We start from the raw sequence: 23,451 nt of genomic DNA, 5'->3' as shown, positions 1-23,451 counted from the left end.
TATAACTAACCTACCTGCTTGTGTGTGTAGGGGTTATAGTTATGAGATATAACTAACCTACCTGCTTGTGTGTGTAGGGGTTTTAGTTATGATATATAACTAACCTACCTGCTTGTGTGTGTAGGGGTTTTAGTTATGAGATATAACTAACCTACCTGCTTGTGTGTGTAGGGGTTATGGTTATGAGATATAACTAACCTACCTGCTTGTGTGTGTAGGGGTTATAGTTATGAGATATAACTAACCTACCTGCTTGTGTGTGTAGGGGTTATAGTTATGAGATATAACTAACCTACAGTTGTGATCAAATTTATTCAACCCCCAATGCTGCGAAGGGTTTTATGGAATTCAGTGCACATTTGTAATTGTGTTCATAATGAAATCTTACAAGGACTTGTTAAAGAACTAAATGCAACTAAGATAGCATCAATTTTTTTTGTCATAAAGTATTAAATGGCCTTTTTGTGATTTCTTCATTGACACAATTATTCAACCCCTTTACGACTACCACTCCTAAGAACAGAGGTTCATTCCAGTGTTTTCCATCAGGTATTGAAAACATCTGTGGATGTCAACGAGTAGCAATCAAGCATGATAAGCACCAATTAGGCAGATTTAAAAGGACTGTGATACTCAGCTCCTTCTAGACATCTACTGGTGTGTTTCCAAGCATGGTGAAGGCAAGAGAATGGTCCCAGAAGACAAGAGAAGAGGTTATTGCTCTTCACAAGAATGGCAATAGATATAAAAAGATTGCGAAGTTGTTAAATATTCCAAGAGACACTATCGGAAGTATCATTCGCAAGTTCAAGTTAAAGGGCACAGTGGAAACGTTACCTGGTCGTGGCAGAAAGAAGATCCTGACCGCGACTGCTGTGCGCTACCTGAAGCGTAATGTGGAGAAAAATCCCCGCGTGACTGCTAAGGAACTGAAAAAAGACCTGTCAGATGTGGGCACTGAAGTTTCAGCTCAGACAATAAGGCGCGCACTGCATAACGAAGACCTCCATGCCAGAACGCCCAGACGCATCCCCTTGCTGACTCCAAAGAACAAGAAAAGTCGACTGCAGTATGCCAAAAGTCATGTGGACAAGCCACAAAGGTTTTGGAACAGTGTACTGTGGTCAGATGAAACTAAATTAGAACTGTTTGGGACAATGGACCAGCGCTATGTTTGGAGAAGGAAGAACCAGGCTTATGAACAAAAGAACACCTTGCCTACTGTGAAGCATGGCGGGGGGTCAATTATGCTTTGGGGCTGTTTTGCTTCTAATGGTACAGGAAAGCTTCAACGTGTGCAGGGTACCATGAATTTCCTTCAGTACCAGGAGATCTTGGAGGAAAATGTGATGGAGTCAGTCACAAACCTGCGGCTTAGGAGACGTTGGACCTTCCAACAGGACAATGATCCGAAGCACACATCCAAGTCCACTAGAGCATGGTTGAACATGAAAGGCTGGAACATTCTAGAGTGGCCATCGCAATCACCAGACTTAAATCCAATTGAGAACCTCTGGTGGGACCTAAAGAAGGCAGTTGCAGTGCGCAAGCCTAAGAATGTGACTGAACTGGAGGCTTTTGCCCATGAAGAATGGGCTAAGATACCCATAGGTCGCTGCAAGACACTTGTGTCAAGCTATGCTTCACGCTTGAAAGCTGTCATAACTGGAAAAGGATGTTGTACTAAGTACTAAAAAATAATGTCACTAGGGGGTTGAATAAAACTGATAATGATGTGAGCACAGTAAAGACATTTGTGGTTATTCCATCATAAATATTATGTTATGTTTGTCTAATTTATAAGTGCCTCTTTGATATAATTGTAAATAAGATGACTGAAATGATCAAAATCAATGTCAAACTGGCCAAAACACTTTATTTCAGTGGGGGTTGAATAAATTTGATCACAACTGTACCTGCTTGTGTATGTAGGGGTTATAGTTATGAGATATAACTAACCTACCTGCTTGTGTGTGTAGGGGTTATAGTTATGAGATATAACTAACCTACCTGCTTGTGTGTGTAGGGGTTATAGTTATGAGATATAACTAACCTACCTGCTTGTGTGTGTAGGGGTTATAGTTATGAGATATAACTAACCTACCTGCTTGTGTGTGTAGGGGTTTTAGTTATGATATATAACTAACCTACCTGCTTGTGTGTGTAGGGGTTATAGTTATGAGATATAACTAACCTACCTGCTTGTGTGTGTAGGGGTTATAGTTATGAGATATAACTAACCTACCTGCTTGTGTGTGTAGGGGTTATAGTTATGAGATATAACTAACCTACCTGCTTGTGTGTGTAGGGGTTATAGTTATGAGATATAACTAACCTACCTGCTTGTGTGTGTAGGGGTTTTAGTTATGATATATAACTAACCTACCTGCTTGTGTGTGTAGGGGTTTTAGTTATGAGATATAACTAACCTACCTGCTTGTGTGTGTAGGGGTTATAGTTATGAGATATAACTACCCTACCTGCTTGTGTGTGTAGGGGTTATAGTTATGAGATATAACTAACCTACCTGCTTGTGTGTGTAGGGGTTATAGTTATGAGATATATCTAACCTACCTGCTTGTGTGTGTAGGGGTTATAGTTATGAGATATAACTAACCTACCTGCTTGTGTGTGTAGGGGTTATAGTTATGAGATATAACTAACCTACCTGCTTGCCTACAACCAAGGACAGAAATGGGTGCAGAAGAAGGATTGACATGCAAAAAACTGAATAAAATATCTGACTCCTAATTATAGTTGGTAAAGAAACTAACATAACTCACTTCTCAAATAGCTCAGTGCAGGTTATAGAATATACCTCACCAACTTTATAAAGTACCTTGCAACAATAGCTGCTTTGTCAGAGGTTTATCATAAACATGAGCAGCAGATGGGATACTTTAGAGGAAATTGGTATTAGCATTGATTACCTTTATCTGATACTAATAATGAGTTAATCTGGCCCAGTATAGCTATAACCAAGGAAGACTCTGGCCACACAATTAACCAGATTTATTTAATATTCAACAATAACATAACTATTCTAGTAACAAGACTAGTTACTAGAATAGTAGTAACTAATAACTATAACTAGTAACTATAACCCCCACCCCCCGGCATCTCAAAGGGACAGCAGTCACAAAAACCCCGTTCACCAATGGGAATCAGGTTGCTGGTAAAGACAACGGAGTACATTTGCATACAGAGTGCATTCCATACAGGACTGCCACCTTTGGGGTGAAGTCTACAAACATTCTCAGTGAGTGATGTAACTCTTACCCTGTTAGCATAACCTTTCCCAGCACACAACAAGCTGCAAAACGAAACTAAACACCCTGACATATTGTATACATCCATTTGTTATTCCAAACATTCTAAACATTGTACTTACCAGACGGAACAAAAGCCTGTACGGTCAAAATAAAAAGTGAAAATAGAAGCTCATATTTTGCTTCTATTTCTCTTGAGCAGGTACGTTCCATGTCTTCTGATATTATTTAAAATGAAAATTTTATGTAGCTAAACTGACATGAATGTATCTGTGGATCTTGTAGAACTAAAAGATATTGCAGAAGAAAGACATTGAAGTAATCATTTATTAATGTGGTGCTGATAATGTAACGTACGGTTGGCAGGAACAAATCTTCTTGCCTCAAAAAATTAAGGCAAAAAATTGTCTGCAAATCATACATATAACTTTTTTTCGTAAAAAACTTTTTAAGGATAAAGATCAAGCTACAACTAGCTGTACTCCAATGTGGCTGGTGCAATGGGCGACGAACACAGCAGAGGCTTAAAGACACACGGCAATAAAGAAAGACGAGATCACAGGAAACGGCAGATATTTGTCATGTACCATGGAACATCTCTAACAAATGCTCTAATGATCGAACGTGATGGCTTCACTCCCTCCCCCGATGGCATGCTGGGCCCTGGTGTCTACGTGAGCCGCAGTTTTCAGAAGGCTTGTGCGTACCCGAAGAATCTGCCGGCTGGTGAAGAAGCAGTTGTTCTGAAACTAACAGTGTGTGTAGGTGAAGTGGAAATTATTGACAAAAAGAAACATCCCCTCCGGAAGACGTGGCACAAGGAAGGATACGACACTGCTTGGGTCCCCCCCAATTGTGGAATGGTACCTAGTGGACTGGAGGAGAACTGTGTGTGGGATCCTAAACGGATCAGGGTGGTAGACATATTGAATAGGGCGGGAATCACTAAGAAATCATCTCCTCAATCATCAAATGACCCAACTGACCCAACTGACCCAACTGCACCAGCTACCCCAAATGTCCCTCTCTTTGCAATAATGATCATTATGATGATGATAGTAATTGTTTCTGTTGTATTAGTATTATTGATCAATATTATTATTGATTTTATAGTTACCATTTTAGTTGTGTATATATATAAGTGTATAGGTTTTTGTATTTTGTATTTTTGTATTTTTGTATTCATTCACAAAGGAATTATGTCCAGACTTATTTAAATCAAATGAATCTGAATGCCAGACATTGTGTTAAGAACCTGGGCGTCACCTTTGATAATGAGCTCAGCTTCAAATCACACATCATGACTACATGCAAGACAGCTTATTTTCACCTCCGAAACATCGCTAAGTAGAGTGGGGTTTTTTTTTGTTTGTTTGTTATTTTGGCCTGGCTTACCCCTGGGAGAGATGGCTTGCTGTAAATATTATATTTGTAAATAGTTGTAAATACACTTTCGAATAAGAAAACCTTGTGTTAGTTCATGTACATTTTTTAACTATCAACCATTTTGGTTGCTTTAGAGGAGGAACGCAACAGGTTCATTAATCACCATGTGGTATTCTGTGGTGCTCTGTGGTATTCTGGGGTCAGGGCTATCTCAGGGTTGCCAACTTTTCAAGATCGCTTGGAGTTAGATTTGAACCTGTGTTGTGTTAAGAACCTGGGCGTCACCTTTGATAATGAGCTCAGCTTCAAATCACACATCATGACTACATGCAAGACAGCTTATTTTCACCTCCGAAACATCGCTAAGGTCCGAGATATGCTCACTCCTGCTGACAGTGAAAAACTTGTCCATGTATTTATCACATCAAGACTAGATTATTGTAACGCTGTTATATCTGCTCTTCCAAAGAGCTCTATTTCTCACCTACAGCGAGTTCAGAACGCGGCTGCAAGGGTTCTGACCCGCAGGAGAAAGAGAGATTATATTACACCTGCACTCCACTCACTGCACTGGTTACCTGTCAGCTTTAGAAGAGATTTAAAGGTTCTAGTCATGGTTTTTAAATGTCTTCATGGTCTTGCCCCTCTTTACCTCAGTGAAATGATGGTTAGATATGTTCCAGTCAGGTCTCTCAGGTCTCCAAACAGTAATCTACTGGTGATTCCTAAAAGCTGATTAAAAATTGGCGAGGGTGCTTTTAGCCACTATGGCCCAAAGCTCTGGAATTCTCTTCCTGAAGAGCTCAGAGGCATTTCATCCCTGCATAGTTTTAAGAACAGTCTCAAAACATTCCTGTTTAAATCTGCTTTTAGTTAAGTAACTCTCAATCTTATTTACTTTATTACATTATGTTGTCTATTATTTTCTAAATCTAATTATCTTAATAGTTTTATCTTATTTACTTTACTTTTTTTATTATATTATTTACTTTACTTTTTTACTTTTTATGTTATTTTAATATTTTTATCTTTAATTTCTTTTAACATTTTCTTTTTGTCTTTTTGTCTTATCTCCTTTTAATGTTTCTTTTTATTTATACTGTAAAGCACTTTATCATTTATTATTATTATTATTATTATATTATTTTGTTTGATGTTTTGGCAGCATTTAGATGTAGTGTACACCTATAATGTCATCTATTGAAAAACTAGAACAACAAATACTATTTGATGAATTGTTGATGAGGCTGTAAATAAATATAAATTTCTAAAGAACACAGCAGAACACGAAACATGATAAATGATTCATTCATATACACACACATACAAATACATATAAACACACACAGCATGTTCCTGTCAAAGGGAAATGAGGAAAACATACAATCCAGATCAGATGACATCAACCCCATAAAAACTGAAGAGCATTTCTGTTTCGACTGGGTTCTGTGCGCGAGAGAGAGAGAGAGAGAGAGAGAGAGTATTATTAGAGAGAGAGAGCCATGAAGGGGGTAAGTGCCGTTTTCTTTGGGGTAAATGTCTTGTTTCTCCTGCTTTTGTGTGAGTTATGGAGTAGTAAGCAAGGGTAGGTGCCTGTTCTTTGTTTTATTTATGGTAGTTAGTTTTGTGGTTGAAAGTAGAGTGGGGTTTTTTTTTTGTTTGTTTGTTTTTTTGGCCTGACTTCCCCCTGGGAGAGATGGCTTGCTGTAAATATTATATTTGTAAATAGTTGTAAATACACTTTCAAATAAGAAAACCTTGTGTTAGTTCATGTACACTTTTTTATCTATCAACCATTTTGGTTGCTTTAGAGGAGGAACGCAACAGGTTCATTAATCACCATGTGGTATTCTGTGGTGCTCTGTGGTATTCTGGGGTCAGGGCTATCTCAGGGTTGCCAACTTTTCAAGATCGCTTGGAGTTAGATTTGAACCTGGAGGAGGTGGCGAGTGTAAATTGTTGATGGGGGGGTGGGGGGTGTGCCGAACGTAAATTGTTACCAATTGTTACAAATTAAGTATTATATCGTGATCGATCGATCGCCAGTGGTTGGCGCCAGAGCGAACTAGTAACGTATTGAATCATAGATGTGGATCAGAGGTAAATAAACTAGATTTTTTTTTTCGGCGTGAGAAATCGGATGTGTGGCGTGAGAGCGTGTGAAGACAGTCAAATGCGTGTGTCTCACGCTCAATGCGTGAGATTTGGCAACCCTGCTATCTGGTGTTTAGCTAACTCTGGTGTTTAGCTAACTAACTCAGAGCATTTTCTCTGGGATAGGTTCCTTACGTTGGTGGAATGGTACACTCGTGTTGTGGGAGAAATATCCATAGAGTAAGTGCTAAATGTATCAGATTTCTGCCTTCTTAAAGTAGCTTTTATCCATTAGCCACACTAGTAAACAAAAGACACCGGAGGACAGCGGCAGAAATCTGGTCTCGCTGAGATGTTCAAAGGTCATGGTGTTGTCCGATGATTTGTAGCTATATTGGTACAAAGACATTTCCTGTCAGATTGCACATGAGATGAAGTAGTCTGGCCCTCACTGGACACCATCCCAAACAAAACAATGTCCTAAAGTTAAGAAAGTTGCACTGTGTGCTTGTCATCATAAAACAGTTACAGCCAAATGAAGTAAGTTTGTTTTTGAAAACCAAATGTCCTGCTTTCCTGGTGGTTTAATGGCAGGGTTTTATGAGTACCACTTACCTCAGTATAGTTTTTGCTGTATGATATTTTCTCTGATATTCTCTTGGAATGGTACTTTCACAGAACTGTATTCTCTCAGTATGGCTGTGAAGGTCTTCTCTGGTGACCTAATTACTATCAGAATCACTGATTTGTTTTAATATATTTCTTTCATGAATATTTATTAAATTATTCCCAATAGACTGATCTCTTTTTTTTTCTCTTGGTTTCTTCCAGTGGAATATGTTTGTTTGAGATTTTATCCAATCATATTTCAGCTGTTGTGTTGCCAGGGTCAAAGAAATCTGCCTTCAGGCCTTCAGAATCAACGATTCGGATGTCTGTTGATTAAAAAAATGTCAATGAAACTGTTGCTTTTACCAATCATATTTTGAGTTGGCCACGCCAGGGCCATGTAGCAGGCGTACAATAATGTTAGAATTTTCAAATCCTTTGACTGGATGGTCATAGCAAACTGCTAGCAAACTGCATCTGTGGCGATGGTGTTATGCCTTTCTCGTGCCCTTTATTTGAAGAGAAAATACTTTACCATACTGCAAATGAATATCTTCATGCCAATAAAGCTAACTGAATTGAATTGAAAAGAAGATTAAATATATCACATTGATCTCTCCTCGGTGTCATATAAGGCTACGTCAGCTATACGGCTACCAGGAGCTGCTTTCTGTTTCAACAAGATAGAGATAAAACACGTTTGCGTTTCACACAGACTAAATGGTGAGTCCCATTTGTGTTTCTCCATCCTAATGGCCATTCAGGATCATGAGCGTGATCTAATTATCAATGAAAGGATGGAAAAGACAGCAAAGTGCTGAGCGTACATCTTTCACTGCTCAGTTGCAGCAGTCTTATCAGGACACGGGACACCGTACACACAGGACACGGGACACCGTATACACAGGACACCGTACACACAGGGCACGGGACATCGTACACACAGGACACCGTACACACAGGGGAAGGGACACCGTACACACAGGACACGGGACTCCGTACACACAGGACACCGTACACACAGGGCACGGGACACCGTACACACGGGACACGGGACACCGTACACACGGGACACCGTACACACGGGACACCGTACACACAGGACAGGGGACACCGTACACAAAGGACATGGGACACCGCACACACAGGACATGGGACACCGCACACACAGGACACAGTGGCATGGAGACTACAGCAGAATGGAAAACATGGTTTGAAGCCATATGCTGCCTGCACTGACGTCCCTGCGGAAAGACGCTGACTCACCGCGGACACGTGCCCCTCGCACGGCTCGCCAAAGCAAACAGCATCGCAGAGAATCAGCAGCGTCCCAGCGTCCCAGCAGCCTCGGACTGGGCCATGGTGGGCGGGCTGGGCTAGCGCCTGGGCTAACATGGAGCAAAGCGCAGCTTTTAAAGGGCAGCTCCGACAGTGGACGGGACGGATGGAGATCCGTGCCGCTCTGTGATGTGAAGACATGCATGTTACAGGGACGACTGTCCGCCTGGGATCGGGGGCACTGCGCCTGGCCACAGGTAAAGTTCACTACTACACAAAGCTAGATGTTAATACCTAAAAAGAAGCCAAAAGGAATTCAAGGCAAAACATCTGTCCTATACACACCTACACACACCTATGCACACCTATACACACCCACACAAACCTATATATACACCTATACAAACCTATGCACACCTATACACACCTATGCACACCTACACACACCTATACACACCTATACACACCTACACACACCTATACACACCTACACAAACCTATATATACACCTATACACACCTATACACACCTACACACACCTATGCACACCTATACACACCCACACAAACCTATATACACACCTATACACACCTACACACACCTACGCACACCTACACACACCTATACACACCTACACACACCTATACACACCTACACAAACCTATATATACACCTATACACACCTATACACACCTACACACACCTATGCACACCTATACACACCCACACAAACCTATATACACACCTATACACACCTACACACACCTACGCACACCTACACACACCTATACACACCTACACACACCTATGCACACCTATACACACCCACACAAACCTATATACACACCTATACACACCTACACACACCTACACACACCTACACACACCTATACACACCTACACACACCTATGCACACCTATACACACCCACACAAACCTATATACACACCTATACACACCTACACACACCTATGCACACCTATACACACCCACACAAACCTATATATACACCTATACACACCTATACAAACCTATGCACACCTATACACACCCACACAAACCTATATATACACCTATACACACCCATACAAACCTATATACACACCTATACACACCTACACACACCTATATACACACCTACACACACCTATGCACACCTATACACACCCACACAAACCTATATACACACCTATACACACCCATACAAACCTATATACACACCTATACACACCTACACACACCTATACACACCTATACACACCCATACAAACCTATATACACACCTATACACACCTACACACACCTATACACACCCATACAAACCTATATACACACCTACACACACCTATGCACACCTATACACACCCATACAAACCTATATACACACCTATACACACCTATACACACCTATGCACACCTACACACACCCACACAAACCTATATACACACCTATACACACCTACACACACCTATGCACACCTACACACACCCACACAAACCTATATACACACCTATACACACCTACACACACCTATGCACACCTATACACACCCACACAAACCTATATACACACCTATACACACCTACACACACCTATGCACACCTATACACACCCATACAAACCTATATACACACCTACACACACCTATGCACACCTATACACACCCATACAAACCTATATACACACCTATACACACCTATACACACCCATACAAACCTATATACACACCTACACACACCTATGCACACCTATACACACCCATACAAACCTATATGCACACCTACACACACCTATGCACACCTATACACACCCATACAAACCTATATACACACCTATACACACCCATACAAACCTATATACACACCTATACACACCTATGCACACCTATACACACCCATACAAACCTATATATACACCTATACACACCCATACAAACCTATATACACACCTACACACACCTATGCACACCTATACACACCCACACAAACCTATATACACACCTATACAAACCTATGCACACCTATACACACCTATACAAACCTATACACACCTGTATTTCTGGCCTATCTGTACTATTTCTTAGGATGAATTCTGTGATCGGATGCAAAACACTTTGTAAGTCGCTCTGGATAAGAGTGTCTGCTAAATGCCATAAATGTAAATGTAAGTATACACACCTATACACACACCTATACAAATCTATATACACCTATACACACCTATGCACACCTATACACACACCTATGTTGCATAAGTGGCCGTAAACCAAACATACACACGTACAAGCACCAATACACACAGAGGTGAGCTGAGAGCGGTCGGCTCTGGTGAAAGCTTTCTGAAATAACTCTCCTTCCATTCAGCCAGCAATCCGATCCAGGCTGACCTACAATACAGCCTACTCTGACCTCTCTGAAGTTTGCACAGTCCAAGTACAGTCACCCATTACTGTACATGGGAGCTCAAATTTAGGTGTGTGTGTGTGTGTATACTCATTCCTCCCAGCTTAAACTCAAACACCTAAAACATGTTAAACGCCTCATGCCTGTCTGACTCTGTTGGTCTGCTGAGTGCAGTTCAACACACACACACACACACACACAAACACACACACACACACACACACATACAAACACACACAAAAACACACACACACACGCCACAGATTGTAAGCTGCTTCTTTGAAAAGCTGAGGAATTCTTCACACACGCTAAAAATTCAGAGTCTTCTTATGTTTTGTGTTTGATCTAAGCTTAGATGGAAACAGAGCTCATTCATTTGCTATGGCCAGCAGATACAGAGGGTTTAGCCTAGCACCCTGTTTAGCCTAGCACCCCGATTATCCTAGCACCCTGATTAGCCTAGCACCCATTCAGCCATGTTTAAAAGATGACAAAACATATTTAGAATGAGAGTGGCCCGTGATTGATTGTTCGATGCATTATTAGCGGCGCTGTCAGTGATATTTTAATGTGGGAAGCAACTAAATTGGATTGCATTTATCATTTGCCTTTAAACGCTGGTGTGAGTGGCGGGTGTGAGTGTGGGCAACACTGAGCTGCAGTCAACCTTACCCAGTCAATAATGTAACACTGATGTTACACACTGCTGATGTTACACACTGCCACTATAGAGGAAAGGGTGTGAAAGCAACAACATAACACTGGCGGTAGATGCCGGCGGTGGAGAAGATAGTTACATCGAGTGAGAGAAAGAGAGAGGCAGAGAGAACATGATATCTTGGCCAGTCAGACTTCACAGTTAAACTAGAGGGATAGCTGCTACTTCAGGTGGACATTACGAGGTTTTCACTCTCCACACTAGACACACACTCTCTTCTCCGTGTGTGTTGACAGGAAGTCTCCCAAGCCAGACTCCCGTAAGGAGTCTGGAGGAGTGTAGAGATATATCAGCTCTGGAAGGAAACCCGTTCTCTATGCACTCCAGAAACCCAGATTGTACAAAGGACATATCAGTCATGGCCACTTTGTTTGGGAGATGCTGTGGAAGAATGTGGAAGTGTGTGGGTGCAGCTAGTGAAGACCAGTGAGAGCAGAGATGGTACGGGCTCACCTTTAACATCTACATACTGGGCTTGGAGCCACTCAATCACTCAATCCTACATCTCTACGCTCCAGGCCTGAGAATACTCTACACACTCAACTCATTACTTCTCTGCCTCACACACACACATACTCTCTCTGCTGTTTTCATTTTATCTGCATCACACACACACACACACACACACACACACACACACACACACACACACACACACACACACACACACACACACACACACACACACACACCTGCCTCAGAAAGGGCTGAGTGATTTCACATTGTTTCCAAATAATATACACCTCAAACTATGTGACATTACCCTCATGGCAAGTTCTGCAAAGGCTCTGACATCAGTACATTTGGCCCAGTACACACACACACACACACACACACACACACACACACACACACACACACACACACACACACTGCCCACAGTACCATTTGCTGTTCCATTCGCATTCAGACAGATTATCTCAGCCCCTGAATAAACCGCACAAGTATTGACAATTAGAGGGGCCATTGGGAGAGCCACAGAAACACAATCTTCTCCCAGAGGTCTGCAAATGGAGAAAGATAGAGAGATAGAAGACTGGTGAGAGACAGAGAGAGGGAGAGAGAGAGAGAGAGAGAGAGAAAAGTGGAATCGGGAGATTGCTTCAGGAAGTGCAGCGATGGCAAAATCTGTTTGTCTGAGCAGGAGGAGAGGAAGAGTGGAGAAGTGGAGGAGAGGAGGAGAGGAGGAGTGGAGGAGAGGAGGAGAGGAGGAGTGGAGGAGTGGAGGAGAGGAGGAGTGGAGGAGTGGAGGAGAGGAGGAGAGGAGGAGTGGAGGAGTGGAGGAGTGGAGGAGAGGAGGAGAGGAGGAGAGGAGGAGTGGAGGAGTGGAGGAGAGGAGGAGAGGAGGAGTGGAGGAGTGGAGGAGTGGACTGAGTGGAACGGTCTGCTGGTGGAGGTTCTACACCACCCACTCCACACGCGGATCAGAAGCTCCGCTGCATTTCAGTTTACACACCGTGGAGGAAAAATGAAAGGCTGACCATCAACATGTTTGACTCTCTAATAGAACGTGTCATCCCATGCAGACGCTGATTGATAAAGATGCTCATATTGGGTTCAGCAGATGCAGGGTGGCATCATCCGGCTTCTCCACCCTCACACGACCAAACAGGGAAGGTGGTGCTGCTCAACCTCCACCAGACTCAACGTAAATGGATGAAGAAAAATTGTGTCATGTGAAAACTGCAGGCAGCTCATTGGGACAAGTTTACATATATGTGTATCTAATGTATATCTTTAAAAAATCCTCTTATACGTTTATAAGAGTTATAAGCAACAGCAAAGTTTGCAAGGTCAAAGTTTCAATATCAAAACCCATGTTCAGCAAAGTTAACCTAACGTTACTGCATAAAGGTTTAGCAGATATGGAGCATAAACACACACTGAAGGAACTGGAGGTGCATTAAGACTGTATTGATTCCTACTATATCTGTGCTGATATCTGACACCAGTCAGCGCCAGGACAGCATCATACTGGTCCACTCCGAAAGTCCGACGTCAAAAAATCAGCTTGCATTAGTTTTAGTATCGAAACACAACATCGGTGCTGAACAACATCTCCTCAACCTCCTCAGCAGGGGAGAAAAGGAACAAAGAGGAAGATGTGTGACGTGCAGCTCTCCTCCGCAGAAGAGGAGGAGATCATTAGGGGAGGTCGATGGATGAGAGAACATCACAACCACTCTGATGACCACAGAACCAGCAAGAACCTGCACCATCAGCCCCCTGCCCACATATCCCTGAGTGGCTGAAAGAGGGATGAGAGAGGGGGAGAGAGGGGAGGGAGGGAGCAAGAGAGAGAGAGAGAGGGAAGGAGATGGAGGCAGGAAGAGAGGGAGAGAGAAAAGGAGGAAGGAAGTGAGAGAGAGGAGGAGAAAGATGGGAAAAAGACAAACAGGCAGATACGGTGAAGACAGAACGACAGAACAGATGAAAAGACGAAGACAAAGGAGGTAGCGAGAGAAGAAGAAGAGATAGACGGAGTATAGAGGTAGAGGAGAGGGAGGTCAAATAAAAGGGATAAAGGAAAGAGGTAGAAGAAGAAAGAGAGTGACGATGTAAGGGAGAGAGAGGAAGAGAGAGAGGATGCTGCTCGAATGCACAGTCATAAAGAAAAGTGGTGTAGCAAATCCATTCACTCTGTTTGGTTCAATAGTGTATTGATTAGGGCGGGACCGCAGGGAGGCAGATATATTCTCTTATTAGCAAATCCAAATGTCTTTTTGGAGGGTTATTAGAGTTGTGCACATGGACAGATGGAGTGCATATCACATGCTATTTCACACGAGAACATCTCATTTAGTTCATTACACTTTAGGGTCCTAAAGTTATTTCATTATTCATCAAAAACTAATATAAAATGTTTTACTTATTATTCGGAAATCAATTATTTAAAACGAAGAAAGATGGTTCATATAATTCTTATATGAAATTCAAATTTAAATATATCTGAACAGTGTGATTGCACCATTTACTGTGACACCAGATATTTAATTTATGTTGCAGTACTTGTATGCTCCTATGACACGCCATCGATTGGTATCATCTCTTCATGATGAACACCACACCCTGTCTCCTGAGGCTCCTCACAGGTTCTCTGATGCCTCTTCTCCACTGCATGGACGCTGCTCCACTCCACTCACTTTTGGTATCAAGTTTTTTTCACTTTTCCTCACACAGCTGGGACGTTCTTTGCTGGCTGTGTGCGGCTAACAGTTCAGACACTTCTTGTTAATCCTTCTCATTCCACGCTGACCCATCGAGTGTTGAGAGATGAGAGTCTGCCCCTCCTCGGTTGACCACAGCTTGGTGTTGTGGGTTGCCATGATAAGAGATATTATATAAATGCTGTTTGATCAGAACATTCCTTCTCTCCTTCTCACATGGCTGTGATGTATGTTCATAACTTCCTGTTAAGAGTCCATCCAGACTCGACCAACATGATTTGTGTAGTGGCGATTCTCTCCCACCAATCAGCAGCCTGCAGTGTCTTCTCGTCACTTTTGGTATCACCTTGACTCATCTGGACCTTCATCACAGGTTATACCACAAATAGTATCCACAATTTTACCAGGTACTATCCGCAATAGGTTTAAATGGCAAACCAAAAATGGTTAGTTGAATGAAGTTGTGTCAGTGTCACGCAGAGGAAATGCACCATAACTACCGTCCACACTGCAGGTTGTGCCGTAGTTTTGAAGCCCTGCTGAAAAGTGTTTTCTAACTGTACACAGTACATTTGAGGCCCTGTTGTGCAAAGAATGGTTTGTTTATGCAGAAGTACTTAAAAACAAGCTCACTAATACACCACACACTTCAGCGCCTGGCAAAGGTTCAAACTTTTAGAACCAACTGTGCAAGTTAAAAAATAGTCCCAGTGAACTCAGCTGCAAAGTATAAGCTGTTCATTTTCACTTTTTGCCATCAACAAAAACATTATCATGGGGCTGCTGTAATTCTAGTGACACAGTGACACAGTTACACCTTCTCCAGCTAAACTGGACCAAAGCAAGCACAAATAACCCACAATGCCCCGTCATCTCAAATCAACACCAACCTGAACCACTCAGGCTGATCTTATCTGTGTTTGTTTAATCATGCCTTCAGGAGAACACTCCCACCATGGCCTATAGACAAGTGATCAACAGGTTATCTCAGTGATGGGCTCGTCATCCCTGCTGAAAAGAGTGGACAGGAAGCAGGAAACAGGAAACGTTTTCATGCCACATATATGCAGGCTGAGTGAAGGCAAGCTCCACAGGGACCATACACCACATGATGACCGACAGGCTGTCGGAGAGGTTGGCCCCGCCCCCTAGTGGCCCCGCCCCCTGGCCATGCTCCCCGAGCCATCGCTATGTCACGTCTAGTGGGACAAACACTGCACGCACACACACACACACCGTTTTCATCTCCCTGGTGTCTTCACTCATCATCTCCTACATGTGCAAGTCTTCGTCATGCTGCGAGTCCCCCCCCCACGTCCCCCCCCACACACCCAGACCCCCCCCCCACGTCCCGCCGCCCTGCCCACAGCCCTTTCCTGTTCCAGGACCGGAGTCACTTCCACCAAATCTGTTTATCGCAATGAGACGGCAGGGCTGACGTCAACCCCGCCGGATGAGCCATATAAATCTCCCAGCCATTAGCGAGAGGGAGGCAGGACCCTCCCAAGCGGAGGCAGTAACCATACAGGGACCTGCTGCGACGCTACACCAACCCCCACCTCCGATCCTTCCCCCAGGACGGCACCACGTCCCTGGGCTGTGTCAGCCAGCAGCTCCCCCCCTCCCTCCCAGCCGCCGGGCCCTGGCCTCCAGCATGCCTGCTTCCCTACGGGTGCTCGACTCTTCTGCGCTACGTCCACACAACGTCTCTGCAGGCTGTGAGAAACGCATCAGCAGGCGATGATCACCCATTCACCATCTTCTACACAAAAGCCTTATCAACGATTTAATGAGGGATGGTGTTGATGGAAAGGGACTGTATGGACCTGTTGTTCAGCACTGGGACAAGTTCTCTGAGCTAGTGCATAAAGTGTTTAGAGAATAGGAATTTGTTAACTGTAAAGGGTGAATGGTGATACAGACATGGTTGGAGTCATTTCTGCTGTAGCTATAATTGCAGGAAATAAAGATCCTCCCCAAAGCTAAATGATTACCAGGGAAGCTGGGAGAGTAAATGTAATAATGTTCTGATGTGTGGACTCACCCCGTCAAGACCACCACAAAATCCATCACGTTCCAGCCGTTGCGTAGATAGGAGCCTTTGTGGAAAGCAAAGCCAAGAGCGATGATCTTAATCCCAGCCTCAAAGCAAAATATGCCAATGAAGTAAGGTTCTGTGTCATCCTGAGGGACAGAGAGACAAGCACAGGCTGCTTATTGGAGGATCACCACAATCATGTTGAGCTGCACACATTTCTGAAAAAGACAATCAGAAAGTGAATCTTAGGATTTGGGAGGTCATGCCATTAACACAGGCTCTGTGTGTTAGAATGGGACGTCATGCCATTAACACAGGCTCTGTGTGTTAGAATGGGACGTCATGCCATTAACACAGGCTCTGTGTGTTAGAATGGGACGTCATGCCATTAACACAGGCTCTGTGTGTTAGAATGGGACGTCATGCCATTAACACAGGCTCTGTGTGTTAGAATGGGACGTCATGCCATTAACACAGGCTCTGTGTGTTAGAATGGGAGGTCATGCCATTAACACAGGCTCTGTGTGTTAGAATGGGACGTCATGCCATTAACACAGGCTCTGTGTGTTAAAATGGGAGGTCATGCCATTAACACAGGCTCTGTGTGTTAGAATGGGACGTCATGCCATTAACACAGGCTCTGTGTGTTAGAATGGGACGTCATGCCATTAACACAGGCTCTGTGTGTTAGAATGGGAGGTCATGCCATTAACACAGGCTCTGTGTGTTAGAATGGGACGCCATGCCATTAACACAGGCTCTGTGTGTTAGAATGGGACGTCATGCCATTAACACCGGCTCTGTGTGTTAGAATGGGAGGTCATGCCATTAACACAGGCTCTGTGCGTTAGACACAGAATCACCACACGTGAGCAGAGAGACATGATCAATGCTGTTATACATCAATTAAGATTCTTTGACAAATTGACACACTATTATGTTTGCATGCTAAGCTACAACAATGCTAAGCTACAACAATGCTAAACTACAACAATGCTAAGCTACAACAATGCTAAACTACAACAATGCTAAGCTACAACAATGCTAAACTACAACAATGCTAAGCTACAACAATGCTAAACTACAACAGTGCCACAGCTGAATATAGAAGGGGGTTCAGACCTAAAGCAACGAGATGCATCTTTTCTTAAATTAAAACCACACAGTACAATGTGCAGGAAGGGAAACAGATCCCTGAATTCTTGGTGGATTTACGTTCAATCTTCTGGTTACGTTCTTCCTAAACACGATTCCAGTAAAGTAGTAAAAAATTAAATGTAATGTTTGCTTCTTCTTTTTTGGTTGGGTGCTGTTTGTTCCTTTAATATACCATTGATGATCTAGAACTGGATCATACTGATATATACAAAGAACAAAGTTGAATTCAGCATCCCTATATTAGAAGGTGATGCACGATACACAGCTGAATCTAATAAAGGCTTGGGTGTTTGGCCGTGTGATCCTCACTCCCACTCCACAACCACACACCCCCAACTCAAACACCCCCAACCACACACTCCCAACACAAACACCCCCCTGCCTCCACCCCATCTACTATTTACAGGACATGACAGAGTTCAAAAGAAAATCTGATTTTAAACACAGGGGGCAGCGTGGGGGTGATCAAAGCAAATCACAGTGTGATGCCCGTTCGTTTACGAAGCGGTGCTGAGATGAGCCTCCCATCTGCCTGGGTCTCACCACTGCCCCCCCACTGAGGTGAGGTGGGGGGTGGTACTGCAGCCTTCCCATTGTGCACCCCCATTCAAATCTATTAAACATGGGAGGTATTGATTATGCTTCCATTAGTCTGAACGTGGGTAAACGTTTTTAGGTAGTGGCTAAGTAAAGTATAACATGCAACTAAGAAATACACACTGAGGGCTGTCAGCTAAAAAGAAAGCTGTTAAGATTTACATATGCGTGTGTGTGTGTGTGTGTGTGTGTGACTGTGGCCAGATACACACACGTGTGTGTTCCTACTCACCAGGCGCTGTGACAGTGGTGTCTTGTCCTCTGCAGGTAAGTGTTGCTCCAATGCTAGCACGATGCAGTTGGCTATGATTGTGGCGAGGATCATGTACTCAAATGGAGTGAGATGGTCAAGAAAGAAACATATCTGATGGCAAACTGTACACACACACATTCATTTAATATATTTAGCTGACCAGCAGTGCAGTACTATTCAGTATGTAGATGGAGACTAAGAGACTTATAATGAACATTATATAATTATGGATCACTTGCTTGGTTATTATGATGAACCCAGACACTGGCCACACCATCTGCATTTCCAATATGCTAGAACTGTTGAATCTCGATATATCGTTTATTCCATGACCGATATATCGCTTATACCATGACTGCTTAATCTCTGTGTCGATTACGCCGCGCATTCCCAGGACTGCAGATGCATTAGAAACACAAGACTCTCTCTCTCTCTCACTCACTCTTTCTGCTCCAATAGCCTTAATTTCCTGGTTGCAGACGCGTTTACGGTAGCTTCTATCAGGTCGAGGAGCCGTGCACCGCAGGAGAGCGGATCGCGACACAGCCCCGTGAACAGGCCAACGAGCTAAAAGTAGCGCGTGAACTGCGTCACTCGCGGCTCTGTCCCTGGTTAGAACCTGAATTATTTTCTTTGACTCTGCTCAAAGCAGCAGAGTTTAACAAGGTGAACCTGGTGTTTAAAACGGCTGCTTGAAATGTTAAAAACCTTCTCAGCCACGAAGTGACAACACGGGAGTTGTAATCGTTTCCCTATATACAAGTAATAATAGGGAGAAAACGTTTAAACAAAAACAAAGCAATAATAAACGCAACCCGCGAAAATAATATTGTTCGTGCGTGTTGTGTGTAAGTGTTGCACGTGCTCTCACGTGCACAGCCACCCACGTTGAACATGCCGCGTTTGTTCCGCCTGGGCTATCCCCCTCTTCCCCGCTGTGCTCGCGGTTCTGTTGCGAGTATAAGCCGCGTAGGCGTGTTCAGCACCTTGGACAGCGCCTCGGTTTGGCGCTCACTGCTGCTGGACTGTAAAGTTACTCATGAAGATCGCAGATTACATTAGGCAGGACTGTCAACAGTCTTTGCCAAAGTTATTTACATGTCGTAGAAACTGATTGATTTTGCTGTGAAATCTCTGTAGCCACAATGAAATCGAATCGCACCACAGATTTTTGGTAGGCACGAACAACAGAGTTTTTTGTGGGATGTCTTCAGCTGTGTATACACGCGTGTGCACATTGCGAACATGTCCCCTGAATGTCTTTTATGTGAGACGCAGACAACGAAGAGTAGTACTAACATTTTCATGAAATGAACTACTGCATTTTAAGCGGGTGTTACTGGTGTCCCCAGGGCGACTCTGAACATTTGGGCGGCCTAATGTAAGGACTGTTTTGGTTGCTAGGAGCAACCGCGAGGCCCGTCTGATTCAAAAAGATCAATACCGCAATGACTTAATGTGCAAAAGAGCCAATAATGCAGCCACGTGACCGCGCAACAGAAGCGTTCAGTCTTGAAATGGAGAAGGTCTGCTGTTGCACGAGGCTGTCGTAGGTGTGAGGATGCGCTAAATGCAGCGTTTGTAATCTGCCATCTGCGTGTTGTCAAAGGGAAGAGTCTCGCGCGTGAGCCAACACCCCGGTTAGCGCGTGAACGTAGATTCCGGTACTGCTTAGACTACGTATGTTTTACTTATATATATATATATATATATATATATATATATATATATATATATATATATATATATATATATATATGTGTAACTATATATGTAACTTGAGTATTGTTTAAACAGAACTGTGCTTGTTTCCGGGCACACTGCTATTAAAATATATATATATATTTTTTTTTTTTAATAGCAGTGTGCCCGGAAACAAACACAGTTCTGTTTAAACCATACTCAAGTTACAACATCATCTTATTTATCTTATGTATCGAGTAAACAAACTTTCGCCACCTTAAGCCACAGGAGAGCGAAACGTAACAAGTAGCCACGTGAAGCAGTGTGTTGTTTCAAGATCAATATGCAGTGTCATACACAGATACCTGCAGGCGTTTTGATCACTGAGCAGCTAACGCCACCACTACAGGAGCAGTGCCCCGTGTCAAGGATATGGCCACTCTGTTACTTTTTTTGCGTATTTCCGAATGATGTTATCCTCACTGAAGATGAAAAGAGACCGGTTAACGGTGAAACAGTTCTGTTTGACAGGGATTGGATTGTATATTGCCATTGTCCGGGCTCTCTGTGCCATCGTTTGCTTGTACATCCTTTGGCCGCCCGGGGGGCCCGGTTGCCGGCTTGCCCCTCTTCCTGGACCCGATGGTGAGCCACCCCCAAATCGGGTCGGCAGGTCGTCTTCGAAACGAGCCATTCTAGAAACGCACAGATTTGACCACAGAAATCAAAACTGACATCAGATGGAGCAAAGAGAAGAAGCATCACAACACACGATGTAGTCCCAGCCAGGAGTTCATCAGATCTGGCGTCCAACAGAGCAGCCCATTCACCAAGCGGTACACTGAAGAAAGGTACACGCTTCCTTATATTATTCCGCCCAGCAAAACAACCATGGAAACGTCTTCATTTACTTCCATGCAAGCAACGTCATGGACCAATACGCCGAATTGCACAAAGTTTATCTTCACATGTTACACAATCCTTTCAATAGGCGACTCGTGTAAGTTGCGTAAACCAAACGACCAACGACAAATATCAGTAGCAATATAGATCGGCAAAAGGCATGTAAATATGCCTGTACACTTCGTCGCAGCCGAACGGAATCAACGTCTTGGGGGGATAAACGATCCGGTTTCGACGCTGTTGCAAATGTTCTTTGAATCTTCAGCTCCAATGCGCTTCCTTTTCTCTAAGACAGTAATAAACGGATCCTCTCGCTAGCGTGCACAGCCCTTGTGAACTACATCTAAAAAAAAGACGTCGAAAAAGGGGCGAGATTGGCACTTGTGCCCGTGTTTAGGCATGCGTGCGCTCGCGACGAACATCCAACACGTTTCTGCAGCCGCTGCGCGTTCTGACCCGCTCACGTGACCCGGTCGGTGGCTCCACCTGTACAGCTACAGCATCTATGGAGGTGGGGGAGAAATGAAAACACTGTGAGATGTTACTAACAGTGTCTCAGTTTCCCAATATGTCGTAAACAATCGACACTGGACAACTTGGATGCTAAATTTTAATGGAGATGTTCATTCCACATCTGTCATACTTCCTACATTAAGAAGTGTGTGTGTTCCTGTGGACAGGGTGGGGACGGGTGGCGTAATTCACGATAGTGTGTGACTGGCGATTTCGGATTGCGACTTAGGCTAATAAACCATTATGGATATTAGTTCAGTAAAACGATCAATAATCTGTACTGCTGAGGCAGAACCCCTGTAAAGATCATGCGCGCAATATAAGACCAAGAATAAAAACCTGAACCGAATCAGAACCTTGTCAAATAAATATCAAATACCCGTAGCAGAACACGATGAGTTCATTTACGTGTGTGTCAGTTTAGAGAAGAACATTTATGGGAAAGAGAAATGAACTTCACAGTGCCACAGTCCACAGACACAGTAGTGTTCAGTGTGTGTTTCAAATATGGATCATCTGGATTTGAACCAGTATGGCCACTACGGTTGAAGTGGTAACTCTGGCATATATTCACCCACATATTCAAATGCAACATTTTAAAATGGTGGGATAGTTTATGCTTTGTCATCCCATTTTAAAGCCCCAAAGCTCCCCGTTGAGCATAATCGCTAACAAAGCAGGCATGCAAGCTCAAACACGTAGAAAAAGCCCAAAGATCGTTTAACTACTTCATATGTCCAACGCACTGGTCGTGGTTCCAAGCAGACAGACACCTCAGTATGTCAAATATGCTGGTTTGAGTGTTTGGAAGAAAAGTGCCCAGTAAAAAAAAAACATTAAGAAATGACAAACAAGCGCTTCGTTGACCTTTAGGTTACGTACATGGAAAAATCTCAACTCGGTTCAGAAACGTTTATTCCAAGTAAACCCTTTCTAAATTGTGTATTATGGTCATGTATAATTCTAGTGTGGATTGTTTAAGATATACAGAAGGCACAGATGTCACGCAAGAACAAAAGTACCTGTGGTGGGTTATCTGTGATGGAGACCACGTATTCACTCCACCTGTGGTCGGTTATCTGTGATGGAGATCACGTATTCACTCCACCTGTGTGGTGCAGGTAAAGGTGTTGTCATTAGCAGTGTTGCGAATAACGCCGTTAAAAATAACGGCGTTAGGTAACGGCGTCATTTTGTCAGTAACGGGATAATATAATGAATTACTTTTCCTGTCGTTACAACGCCGTTTACGTTACTGGTCATTAAAAGCGGTGCGTTACTATATATTGATATACTAACAGTAATGCAAGCGGACCGCTGCCCAGGCTAATGAGGAGTAACAGATCTCGATAGGTCACAGTTGTACACCTGTTTAACTTAAC

At 43.3% G+C, this 23,451-nt stretch overlaps 1 protein-coding gene across 1 annotated transcript in view; it reads right to left on the bottom strand.

The window, feature by feature from the left end:
• LOC143509654 (putative voltage-dependent N-type calcium channel subunit alpha-1B) overlaps positions 1-19,051 on the bottom strand; it is a 52,033-nt gene extending 32,982 nt beyond the window's left edge. The window contains exons 1-2 of the mRNA XM_076998503.1: positions 18,950-19,051; positions 16,969-17,108 (exon numbers count right to left, since the gene is read on the bottom strand). Coding sequence (XP_076854618.1) covers positions 16,969-17,108; positions 18,950-19,042 — 233 coding nt within the window. The 5' untranslated portion in view covers positions 19,043-19,051. The remainder of the gene's footprint in view (positions 1-16,968; positions 17,109-18,949) is intronic.
• Positions 19,052-23,451: the final 4,400 nt, after the last annotated feature.

This window comes from Brachyhypopomus gauderio, chromosome 3 (assembly GCF_052324685.1).
Source record: "Brachyhypopomus gauderio isolate BG-103 chromosome 3, BGAUD_0.2, whole genome shotgun sequence".
Taxonomy (NCBI): domain Eukaryota; kingdom Metazoa; phylum Chordata; class Actinopteri; order Gymnotiformes; family Hypopomidae; genus Brachyhypopomus; species Brachyhypopomus gauderio.
Note: the sequence above shows the minus strand (reverse complement) of the source record. Positions and strands in the feature narration are given on the sequence as shown.